General features: G+C 38.8%; 1 protein-coding gene across 1 annotated transcript in view; it reads left to right on the top strand.

Moving 5' to 3' along the window:
- Positions 1-13,545, top strand: part of MALRD1 (MAM and LDL receptor class A domain containing 1) — a 290,404-nt gene that overhangs the window by 195,964 nt on the left and 80,895 nt on the right. Inside the window, exon 31 of the mRNA XM_075022465.1 lies at positions 8,650-8,807. Within this exon, the coding sequence (XP_074878566.1) occupies positions 8,650-8,807 (158 nt within the window). The remainder of the gene's footprint in view (positions 1-8,649; positions 8,808-13,545) is intronic.

Genomic DNA, 13,545 nt, shown 5'->3' with positions numbered 1-13,545 from the left:
ATTGCAGGCATTTTTATAGGCAGCTCCATGAAAGTATCAGCTTTGCATTTCCAATATCAGACAAAACAACATTAGGACATGTTGCTAACCTTTAACTCACTCATGTTTTTCTAAGAACCCAGCTTAATCTGTTGTTATCTTTCCCTCTCCCGATCACCAGCTCTGCATTTTTCTCACCAGTCACTAGTATTTTGTTAATTCCTTTTAGAAGTCACTGGATTCAAATGTAATCTCCATATGAAATCTTGTGTGTCAGGCCCTAATACTTGTGGTTTCTGAAGTGTAACTGCAGTATGAATAGAAAACATTGGGCCGATACTTGTAGAAGATGGTCATCTGACTAATAGGGATGAAGAAAAAGTGGAGGCATTCAATGTGGTTTTTGCCTCAGTCTTTAACAATACTGATAGACCTTGGGCTGCTTGGTCCCCTGAATTGGAGGACCATGAGTGTGGGAACAGTGACTTTCCATTTGTGGACACTGAAATTGTAAAGGCCAGCTGTATCAGCTGAGTGTTCACAAGTCCATGCGGCCTGATGGCATTCATCCCAGAGTACTGAAGGAGCTAGAGGATGTTAAGGCAGGACCCTGCTCAATCATCTGCCAAAGGTCTTGGGAGCCTGGGGAAGCCCCTGCTGACTGGAAGCTAGCCAGTGTTATTGCAGCCTACAAAAAGGGTGTGAGGAACACCCAGGGAACTACAGACCTCTTAGTCTAACCTCAGTTCCTAGAAAAATTATGGAGAAGATTGTGCTGTGTACTACTGAAAGGCATTTAAAGAATATGCAATCATCAGGCACAATCAACATGGGTTCACAAAGGGAAAGTCCTGTTTAACTAATTTGATCTCCTTCCATGATAACGTCACTTGCCTGGTGGATGAAGGGAAGGCGGTGGATGTAGTTTTTCTGGATTTTAGTAAGGCTTTTGATACTGTCCCTCACAGCATCCTTCTGGACAAGTTGTCCAGCTGTGGGTTGAGCAGGTTCACGGTGTGCTGGGTGAAGAACTGACTGAAGGGCAGAGCTCAAAGTGTCGTACTGAATGGGGCTACATCTGGTTGGCAACTGGTCAGCAGTGGTGTTCCTCAGGGTTCAATTCTAGGGCCAGTTCTGTTCAATATATTTATCAACCATCTGGATGCAGGAGTTGAATGCACCATTAGCAAGTTTGCTGATGATACCAAACTGGGAGGTGCTGTTGACTCTCTTGAGGGACAAGAGGTCTCGCCAAGGGTTCTAGATAGATTAGAGCATGGGGCTATGATTAATGGGATGATATTTAACAAGTTGAAATGCTGGATTCTGCACCTAGGATGGAGTAATGCTGGGCACAAGTCTAAACTGGGAGAGGAGTGGCTGGAGATCAGCCCTCAGAAAGGGTTCTGGGGGTGCTGGCTGACAGCAGGCTCAGTGTGAGTCAGCAGTGTGCCCTGGCAGCCAAGAGGGGAAACCACATCCTGGGGTACATCAAACACAGCACAACCAGCCAGTCAAAAGAGGGGATTATCCTGCTATATTCAGTGTTGGTGCGGCCTCACCCTGAGTACTCCGAGCAGTTCTGGGCCCACAATCTAAGAAGGATGTGAAGGTCCTTGAATGCCTCCAGGGGAGGGCAACAAAGCTGGTGAAAGGGCTGGAAGGAATGTCCTCTGAGGAGCAGCTGAGGACTTTGGGCTTGTCTAGTTTGGAGGAAAGGAGGCCGAGGGGTGACCTCATTGCTCTCTACAGCTTCCTGAGGTAGGGAAGTGGAGAGGGAGGTGCTGAGCTCTTCTCCTTGGGATCCAGTGGTAGGACACATGGGAATGGTTTAAAGCTGCGCCAGGGGAGGTTTAGACTGGACATTAGGAAGCATTTCTTTACTGAAAGCATGGTCAAACACTGGAACAGGCTTCCTAGAGAGGTGGTCAATGTCCCAAGCCTGTCAGTATTTAAGAGGCATTTGGACAGTGCCCTCAATAACATGCTTTAACCTGGTCAGCTCTGAATTGGTCAGGCAGTTGGACTAGATGATTGTTGTACGTCCCTTCCAACTGAAATATTGTATTGTATTCTAATAAATTTCTGCTATACAAAGAGTCTGACTTTAGAATTTGAATTGTCTGAAATTGTAACTGGCTATGATAGTACTCTTCTCCTTGTCAACGGTTTGAATAATCTACTTTTCCTGGAGTGTGTTACCATCCTAATGAATTTTAGAAAAACATGCAATGATACACCGGTCCTTAAAGAATGGCTGAGGAGCAGTGTGTGTGGATGCATGTGAAATGCTTAAGGTTCCTACATAAGATCTTGGTTTAACTTACCTCCCTGACATTGGCTTGCCAGAAATCTTAATATAGAAGTGTTTCCCTAGATGCCCCTACAAGATGTTGCTGATAGACTACTATCAGAATGCCTCCTGATTGTTAGGAGAATGAAATTGTATTGATAGGCAATTACAGTTATCTGTGTTATGTAGACAGCAAGCTGTAATTGTATATTTTACTATATAAATATAAAATAAAATAATATCAATGCAGATTATATAATATAATAAATCTGGTTGGAATATTAATTTCCATCATAAATGTGCCAGTGTCTATTTGATAAGTGCTTAGCTCTCCTTTCCAGAAGCTTGAACGGTTAGAAACGCTATTTTGATTTCTATCTAATCAGCAAGTATAGTTAGTATTCAATGTAGAAGCATCACAATCTCTACTGTTTTTCACTTGAATTTGTAAGCAGCATGATCTCTGGGTTTTGACTCTTTTTTGGTGATTTGCATTTCCAAAATCAACAGATATCTTATCAGCGGGTGGTTGTAACCGTTTCTCTCCTACTCACTTATCCTCCCTTTTGCTTTAGAGAATTCTGCACCTGCTGCAGGAGCTGCTCACCTGATCATGATGGAACTGCTTATCTGCCACACATCATAGTTTTTCATTTTAGAGGAAGCAGACATCCATACTAGTTTGTGTTGCTATTGCAGGCTGTAAATGTGGAAGTTCATTCCTCTTGGAAAGGGACAGAACAGACAGGTAGAGGTACAAACTTTTGCAACTGTCCCAGGCAAGTTGTTCCTTGCAAATCAATAGTCTGACTTGCTTTCTTGCTGTTCCTTTGATGCAGCGTAATGACAAAACAACCAGTAGCCCTTGGCTCTTCAAGGAGATTTTGTGTGCTTTTCTATTTCAGTTTCTTTCATGTAATTGGTTCTTCTTTGCTTCTGTTAAATTACCCAGCAATTGTAAGAAAAACAAAGTTAATAAAAAGCAAAGGAAAAGGAAAACAAAATTAGAGCAAAATTACCCAGATTTTTAATTTACTTGTAAATTAACTGGGCAAGAAATATTCACATTAGCTATAAAGAAATCACTTGTCAGAATTGCCAACAGCCTAGATACTGATGACCTGTAATGTCCAGAAGTATCTATCAGCCCATTCCCGACTGAAATCCAATTCCTTCTTGTTCCAAACTCATTTCCTCTAGTTACTAAGTATATAAATTCATTGTACAGAGCATGCATGCCATTATAGCAATATAATGAAGTCTGTGATATTATACCAACTTTGTATTAAGAGTATTGGCACAACTTTGTGTGGAGGAATCTCATATTTCTTTAAATATGTCTTATATTGCTTCATGTAACACAACTTAAATTGACATTATAGATTTCAGATGGATAGAAATGTTAAAATGAAAAAAATTTGCATCAGTTTAACAAAATTAACTTATTGCATTGGTACAGTCTCTGGAAGAAGATAAGCCCTGTAATTTGAAAACAAAGACTTTTAGTGATAACAACTATGTTTCACCTGTTTAACATTCTGCAATCTGACCAGTGTATAGCTCATGCAGGTCTCAAATTTTAAAATATTCCTTTCCATACATTTCCTTTTCAAATCATTCTTTCTTGCTCAAAAACAGGACACTTTCAACCTTTTGCCACTGCATCTGTGAGCTATTTAAATATTCAGAGGATGTAGCTGATTAAGTGCAGAACATTTCAACCTCAAAAACTTCAGCCAAATGCAAAATCAAACTTGTTTAACTTTTGCTATATATTGTATATCATTTTGCCATATATCTTATATCATGTACCAAGGAGTCGGGCACCTTGGTCTTTCAGTTTGCTGGTCAGTATGCAGCTATATGTGACCATTGTATTTATGAAGTATATAGTATATCTGTGTCATTATAATATTTAAAATAGTATTTTCTCTCCTGACAAAATGTATGTGTTTCTTGAAGAAGCTTGAGGCATAACATGATACCCAGATAAGCTCACTGAAAACATCATCTCAAACAAGATTGCTTCAAAGACCGCGAGAGAAATGAAGAACATTTCCTTGATAGCCATTGCAATTTACAAATAGCCCAAATTCTGGGTTTCCTTTGGCTGAGATCCATACTGAATAATTCTCATTCTGAAAAAATGATCATCAGCAGGTCTGTAAGAATGGCGTGTTGAACAGCAGTTTGAAAGCCCATTACATAGCTTCATTTTATGAGTGAAAGGTCTAAAATTGCAATCAATTTTAGGTAGAAATAACTGCAGCTCACTTCAGACAGGAGATAATTTTTTATAGTTTCACCTCAGTCCAAGTGGGTCTTACTCTTGAAATAACAGGGCAATGAACAGCTTTCTGGTTTTGCTTTCTTAAAATCTATATTTGCCACCTTACTAATAAGAAGTGCTAGATTGTTTCTCATATTGATCTTACAATATGCTGAAGAAAACCTTCTTATTTTTGTTCCAACATAATTTTTTTTTAGTGATGGAAAAATTGTAGGAGAAGGAAATCATCTGCCCTCTAGATCTTACAATGAGGTTGGCAGCTAGGGGGCTTTAATCAGTCTGCCAGAAAATTTAGAGATCATGCCTTAGCATATGATGCTTATACTATCTTTATAATTTGTCAATATAGGGAAGAGCTAAATTTTAAAAATTGAGTCTATCACTATCCAGTTTGTCTTACAAATATTTCTTTCCTTTCCAGGATAGCAATTAGTTCATTCAATATTTTTTCTGTGCATCTGCCTCAACACCATCAAAATTGCTACTCTCCTTACAATCATATCTTCTTAAAAGTTACATCCCACACACATGTATAAATCATATACCTTATTCTTCACAAATCTGCATTCTTGAATTATTTTACTTTAATGAAGAATGAGATTTGCGAAACTTTAAATTGCAAAACATGTGAAACTGCACTCTTAGATTCAGCTGCAGAATACATGAGTTCATCTATGAGGGGTGGGTATACTGAGTGGGTATGAAAGCCCCAAGTTTATTTTTAAGGATTTGAGAAATTATTGCCGTAAGAAAGAGAAGATGGTATAGTGCATATGCACAATTTACACAAGTTCATCCACAAGTTAATTCAAAAACTCCTTTCACAGGAATAGCCATCTTCTTTACAAAATGTTCATTAAAATTTCTCTAATAATACAAAGCAAAAACCTGTCCTAATTGGCAGGGAATAAATTTTTTTCAGATATATCACTTGTTAATCAGCTGTTTATAGAGAGGCTTAGAAGAGCTTATATGGGGCTGGCTGGACTACTATTATGATTCTGATCATGTTTTATATATCTTGTGTCTCTTAAAACAGAAGTTAGGATACATTCCTTAGATTAAAGGTCCTGAACTTTTTTCTCCTGAGAAGACTAAGCATGACCTTCAACAGTGCCAACAGAAAAAAAAAAAAAAAAAAGTTTCTTTTAGCTGAATAACTGAGGTATTTTAAAAGTTTGAAAATAGAGTTTTGAGAGAGCTTACTTAAAAAGTTCTTGCAGAAAAAAAGCTTAGTGAGCAGCCTTACTAATTCTGACTACCTTACCAATGCGTTCCATCATTTCATGCATTTATGTAAGTAAAGAACAGATAGGACTAATTGGCTGACTTTCTGAATACTATTAATACTGTGGTTTGGGACAGTAATGTTTGGAGTTCATATGCAGAAGCTCCTACTTGGTGACTTAGGCAAGAACTGGAGGTTTGGTATAGTGGAGAGGTACTACAGTTCAGAATATACTGTTTTGCCCATTTTACAGACAGGGACTGAAGGTATGTTTGCACATACACTGTCTTCCTAGTTTATATTTGTATTTCATGGTGTCCTTGAGATTGGCTTCCCAGATGACCCAAAGGTGTGGTATGTGTGCCCTCTGCAGAGGACAGCACACAAGCACACCAAGCCACTGCTCTATTCTGCATTTTGGAGTACAGACTGTCTGTATGGCCATGGCTGGAGCATATCCCACCACAGGAGAACCGTCTGAAGGGAATAGTTTGATTGCAGTGCCCTCTGTGCCCCTTAGCTTAGATAAAAAAATATGTGTCTACCCTCCTGTTTTGACAGCAGAATTGTTTGGTCAGTAAAACTACATTTAAAAGCCTTACCAGGCTGCCCAGACCTGCTCTCTGAGCTCAGAGCTTCAGCAGCCACTTGCAGTGGCTGTTGCCAGGTGGTGTGGGTGAAGATGACTTCGCATTTCATCCATCGATGCTTACTCTAACACTGTCGCAGCTACCCTCCACTTGACCCTCACCAAATAGCAGCATGTGCCCAGCCAGCTGCACCCCTGTTTTGGCTCTGGCTGAGATGGAGTTAATTCTCCCCATAGCAGCCCTTGTAGTGCTGTGCTCTGTACTGGTAGCTAGAAAGGTGTTGGTAACTCAGCAGTGTTCTGCCTACAGCTGAGCAGTGCTCCCACAGCATCAAGGCTATCTCATCAACATTCCCCCCCTCACCAGCAGGCTGGGGGTGGGCAAGATCTTGGGAGGGGACAAAGCCAGGACAGCTGACCCAAACTGACCAAAGGGATATCCCATACCATGACGCCTGCTCAGCAACAAAAGCTAACTGAAGGGAGGAGGAAGTGGGGGGCATTCGTTATTTACATTTGTCTTCCGGAGCAACCACTATGCGTACTGAAGCCCTGCTTCCCAGGAAGTGGCCAGACACCGCCTGCTGATGGGAAGTAGAGAATAAAATCTTTTGGTTTCCTTTGCTTCTGCTCACCACCTTTGCGTTCGCTTTATTAAACTGTCCTTATCTCGACCCACGAGCCTTTCATTATATTTTCTCTCCCCTGTCCAGCTGGGGAGGGGAATGATAGAGTGGTTTGCTGGGCACCTGGCACCCAGCCAGGGTCAACCCACCACAACCCTTCTTAAGCAGGTCTTAACACTACCCTCAGCCTACCAGGAATAAAAACTCAAGCCACAGTTACAAATGCAAAGGAGATTCAGACAGCAATTAACTTACCTTAGATAAAATATGCGACTGGATCTTGACACCCCTTCCCAGCCCCTCCCAACCCCAGTCTAGCTTGATGAAAGTCTCAGTCACTCTGAAGCCTTCTCCTTGTAAAGGACTGCAAAGTTAAGCTAAAGCTTTGGGTTTGAGCCTGATTGTGGTCTTGAGTTAGAAGGGGATTCTTTTGGTTTGGTTTGGGTTTGGGTTTGGTTTTTTTCCCCCCAAAGAAGCCCCTTTGAGATAGTTAACCATCTATTTTGGCTGCAGCTAAGGCATCACTTCCATGGTAGATTAGAGAGAGTGCAGTGTGCTTTACCTGCTGCCATAGCATGCTGTCAGTGAAGTTACAGAGAGACGAAATCTGGAAAGATGTCAGAATCCCATTCCCAGTGAAAACTGGAGAAAACACTAGAATGCAAAGACAAAATCTTGATCTGGTTATAATGAAGGGGAGTTCAGTCTTTTACATCAGGAACAAGAGCTGAGCCATGGGGCTGAATCCTTCTTTGGAGTAGAACAACTACTCCAAAACAACTAGTAATGCAGCTCTGATATTTAGGTGTTGGTTCTTTTGGATCTAGGAGGAAGTTGTCTGCTAAGTTCTTCTGTGTATTGCTGCTCAGGACAGCCCCAGCAGATGCCCTCCTCTTTGTGAAAAATCTCTCCTCTTCACCACAGAAGGTTCTGTCATACTATTCTCTCCATGCAGGACCAAACCTTGCTTTTACCATAGCAGATACAATTGAAGTGATGACAAGGAAGGAGCTATAGCTAGTTAATAAAAAAGAAACCAAGTCAGCAGGTTAATTTGTATTCAACCACTTGCTTTTGGTGGTGTGTGTTCATTTTAGGTGATAGGCCTCTTTTTGGGGTGTAAGAGGGCAGCATCTTTTACTGCTTTGAATTCACTTTAATGCTACCTTGTGGTTCTTCAGTAGCAGCTAACAATAGGAAATGTGGATATCTTGGCCCACTAACGAGCCTCAGGTCTTCAATGTATTCCCTACTGTCATGCTGCATTGACAGCGAATTTTCCTGGGTAAGAGCTACCATCAAATGTGCTCCTGACTCCTGCAATGTCAGCCTTCAAACTGAGCCTTAGAATATGTGAGTGAGTGTTTGTGTTTGCAACATATTTTAAATTTGTTATTCAAATATGAATCAAGTATTTACACAAGGATAAAAAAGACAGAGTAAGCTCTGAGGAAGGTTATATTAATATTGTATGTAAAAAACAGAAGTACACAAAATATTAACAGGGAAGATATCTATACAACCAGGGTAGGGTATACATATATGTGGTAAAAGACACCAGTATCTGTGTGTGTAAAAATGCTTATGCTCTGAAGCATAAAATAGTATTGAAAAACTATAAATGTTTCTTATCTTTTTATTAAGGTAAAGGACAGCATTTTTTGTATGTAAACTTATCTGCCCAGAAGGAAGGAAACAGAGCGAGGATAATTACCAGCAAACTATTCCCAGCTAGCCTTGGGGTCTGTAGGGTTCGGTTCTGGTTCTGGATGTTTGCTTCTAGGCAAGCAGGAGTCTTAAAGGTAAGAGAAAAAACACTTCTATTATATCATGGCATAGCAATATTTGCTTTAGTAATATTTGCATTTCAGTGTCTAGAATGAGCAAAATCTCAGAGCTTATATTAACAGTACTTCATTACAACTTCACTGCAGTTACACCTATATACAATTTTTTTGCCGACAATCAAGTGACAATTCTGGTTTTTAGTTTTAATTCCACTTGAACTCTTTTTCCTACCTATGTAAGAATTAACATTGCATGTTTGACTACCATACTACATACCAAACCTACCAAACATCACCACAGTTCTCTGCACAATTCACTCTTTACCATAAAATAGAGGCACTTTCCAATGTTAAGGACAAAAACAGGATGTGGTTTAAAATAAAAATTTTAAACATATTAATGTAATCACGTATGAAGGGTGTTTGATTAAAATAACTGGAAATAAAGCATTTAACCATATTAATAATTATAGCTCAAGCTTCCATGAAAATGTCTTCTTGCTGTTCCTCAAGCATCCTTAATGGGCACACTTTTAGTTGTTAAGTACCTTAGTAAAAGTCAAAGCAGTGACATGAACCCTTGGCAAACAATTTGTTTCCTGTGGCTCACTGAATAAATATGTTACATAGTGCCTTCTTTAGAGGTCTGGGCAATACTCCTATCTGTGGCAGTTTGTTAAATTTTGAAAATACACGTTATGTCAGTTTTACTATGTGTGACAGAATATAAAAATTTGCATATACTATCAAACTCCTGAAATAAATTAGTCTGTCTTAAAAGTGAGCAAGAATACTTTTGTGGTCTTGGACCTGGAGTTAAGTCAGGAATTTTGGACCACTGTTTAAGTATTTATTCTCTTTGGTCTGGTTCTCCACTGTAAAGGACAATTAGCACAATTCCATGGGATTATAGTGCAATTCAGGCTGGAAGGGCCTCAGGAGGTCTCTAGTTCAACTTTCTGCTCCAAGCACAGTCAACTACAAGATCACACTAGGTGACTCAGGAATTTACCCGGTCTTGAAAACTTCTATAAATAGAGACTACTCGAACTCTCTGGGCAAACTCTGCCACTGCTCGACTGTCCAGCATGAAAAGGCTTCTCCTTATATCCAGCCAAAGAATAATGTTACCTTTCACTCCACTTTTTGTCTACCTTTAAGTAATTTTTTTCAGGATGGGGTTTGCATCTCAATTTTATCTCTAGCACCTAGTTCAGGGATACTCTGAATATTGCTATAAACTTAATTAATAGTAACAAAGAAAAAAAGCTGTATTATGTGAAGTTAGTATAAGCAGCAGATACTTCTGCTTTTCAAACAGATTTTAAATGTTTCAGATTACATTATTTTAACATTTCTTTCTATCTAGTGAATAAAAATGATCAAAATGTATTCTTCCCAAAGATACTTCAGTTATTTAAGATGAATTTTTAAGAAGTGTTTATTTTGTAATCTTGTAATTTTATTATCTGATGACAGCTTTTAAAATACTCTGCCATGTCTTCAAGTCCACTCTTTCCAGTTTACATTATTCATCCTTCCATGTACACAGTTTGCACATTAAGATTAAGAAAACAAAACAGTAAGTAAAGGTCAAGAGCAATTCCAGACTAAATTGAAATAAAAAGAGAACAGCAATTGCTTTTTGGATCTGTTGGTAACTGAAATACTGTGAGATTATCTATGATTACCTATTTGTTTAAATTCAACTATCCTGGATGTTACAGCATGCAAGAGTACAGACAAGATTTTTTGAAGGAGCTTCTGAAATCTTTCAGGCATCACAGAACACTTTAACATTAGTGAATAAGTAGATGTGTGTGGCCTATGTGTGAGATAGTAGGCAAGCCAAACAGCGTCTGCTTCTTAATTTATTATTTTGCATTTCAAACAGATGAGTTTAATTAAGTCTTATTACCTTCAATTTCATAAATAGATCCATAAAGGATTGTCTTACTCCCACATACAAATAAGGTTCCCTGTTTATGGCTTTGCAACATGTACTCTTTATGTAGAAACATATAACAATATTCATAACAGACAGAAGTACTCAGCAAGGAATTATCATCCTATCACAGCCCCAATCTACCCTTATGGACATTTTGGGTTTTTTTCTATCAAACTAATAATGTATTTCAGCATCAACTGTTGCTGATATTAAATCAAGAATATAAATGAACTGTAACCATTTAAGTGAAAAAAAAGTCTAAATGAACAAAAAAGAAAAACAAAACCAGCAGCCCAAAACTTCAAAAGCAACAGCTCAGTGAAGATTTTGTTCAGGTTGTACTGGAGGTGAAAAAAGTCAAACTGTAATAGGAAGTCTGAATAATGTGTTACAATACAGTAACATCAGTACAAAAGCTGATGTTATAGCTGTTATCTGAAATACAGCTATCTGGTCAAACCTGAATTAAAAAATAAAACGAGTGCAGATATAGAGCTTACCAAGATATGTGATTAAAACAACACACAGGGAATCTGTAAAAAAGAAAGATAAAAATGAAGGACATATTGGTATAGGAAGTAGATGTGGTAGAACTACCCAAAATAATGTGCAGTTATGGGAATAATCCTGTTTTAACCCAGAAAAGGAACTAGTCACTGAGAAAAGAGAAAAAGGAATTAAAAGTGCTTCTCTTCTGTATTCACAATGCACATTTCAGTTGCACAATTCTATTGTCATAAACTCTGTAATTTGTTCATAGGGAAACCAAAAGCTTAGATTATTATTATTATTATCTTTAAAAAGGACACAATGTTTACAGGAATTCTTGCGTTAACATAGAACAGATGTTATTTAAAAGAGATCTGAACACTTAGGCTTCAGGACATCAGTCAACTATTACCCAACAGGAGAAAAAAGTTGCTTCATAACGATTAAGTACAATACTACTAGATTTCCTTTGGTATAAATGGTAACAGCCTTTGAGAGGTGACTTTTTCAGCACTAAATATATGACTGTTCTAATATACCACTTAATATGCTCCAAACAAGAATAGCTCTTAATATAAACAATTTTTACTGCATTATGCTGCATATGTAAGTTAAAAACATACATTTCTTTTCACATTTTTATGACTTCTATTTGCATTTAATGAAGCAGGAGAAAAGTTTCAGCAAGAAAGGGAGGTGATTTTCACATCTGTTTCATTCCAATGGGGATCCTATTGGTCAACTGTCAGACAGAAAACATTCAGCTTTCATTAAGCTTCAGCATTCTGTGTCTGTCCATTTACTTCAGGAGTTTGTCATACAATTGAGAATTAAAACCAAAATTAATTCCCTATGTGATAGTATAACTCTAATATATCAATTTTTTCTGCCTTGGTATTTGTTGATAAAAACAGAACTGAGGTATAGTAAAATTTGGAATAGGGCAGGTCAATTCTACTAAAAATGACTAAATTTTTTATTATTGCAAACTCGTGTTTAAAGAAATAAAGAGAGAAGAGGTAGATAACTGTCGCGAATGAGTGGTTTGGACTGCTTAAAGAATCACAATCAAAGGTATTAGCAAAAGTGATTTAACAGGAGTCTATAAAAGCACGACTTCACAAAGTTCTATGGCAAGGTTCACTCTATTACTTAATCTATGGATGAAGCATAAAAAGGAAAATCAAGTTAGAATCAAACTAGAATGATTTATACAGAGACCAAAAATGCAAAAGAGTAAGGGAGAAATATACAAAGGAAAATTGAGTTAGAATTTCTTTTTCATGATTTGCACAGAGATCAGAGATGCAGAAAGGTAGGAGAGACCCTCCCATTGAGTCATGAAGTTCAGAGAAGACCCCCTTGCTTTCTAAACTCTTGATGGATCTTAGGTGCAGCTGGATCCACTCCTAGTCCCAGACTTGGTCAACGCTTTATGTCTGGAAAGATTATATGTGTGTATCAGCAGTCTGAGGTGCATTCACAGTTTAAAGTGAATCACAAGATTTAGCAGTACTTAATCTTTGACTAAGTTAACATTTTACAAAGTGATTAAGTAGAATTTACTACAACCACAACAGTGACTTAATTATAGATTCAAAAAAGCAATATTTATACTATACTTGCTATTAGATACCTGGGTCAATTCACAGACACTACGATAGATAAACATATAAACAGGTATACCTGTTAAAAATTCCCCTTGAGTTCAGTGAAATATTCATGTCAAATATCTCAGCATTTCTGGATGGGTGAAGGGTTGCGCCTCAAGGAGTGAAGGGTATCCGCCCAGGTCCCATCGTCAGCTTTCGGCGACAGTCCTCCAATTTTCGCAAACTGGAGAGTTTGCGAGCTCCGAGAGGTGTCCCACTCAGAGGGAGATGCTGGTCCCAGCCCGCTGCGGGCCAGGAGAGCTCAGAGGACCTCACTTGGGACCACTGTTTATAGGTTCACGAGATGATTGACTTTCGTCAGTGTAATTCCATTCTGGCCATAATTCCTCTCAGGCAACCACAAAGGTGAGACATGATCCAAGCAGCAGGAGTCTCAGGTACAGTTCCGGGTGACAGGCATTTCAGGTGCAGTTAGGGGATGCCTAATTGTCCTGACTCACTGGACCATTACCAGGATAAGAAAGTACCAGGCTGTCCCAACTCGCTGTGCAAGGACGCAATGTTGGCTGGTCCTGACATTGAGATGTGGCCCGGGGGGGCTGCACCACCACAATCCACCCCATGACTAAAGTCAATCTATCTTTATCTCACAGACTGGTGGTGTGGTGGCCTCTTGCCTCTGTGCCTATAAACAGATTGATGC

Source organism: Buteo buteo, chromosome 2, assembly GCF_964188355.1.
Source record: "Buteo buteo chromosome 2, bButBut1.hap1.1, whole genome shotgun sequence".
Classification (NCBI taxonomy): domain Eukaryota; kingdom Metazoa; phylum Chordata; class Aves; order Accipitriformes; family Accipitridae; genus Buteo; species Buteo buteo.
The sequence above is the reverse complement of the archived record's forward strand: the minus strand, read 5'-3'. Positions and strand labels throughout refer to the sequence as shown.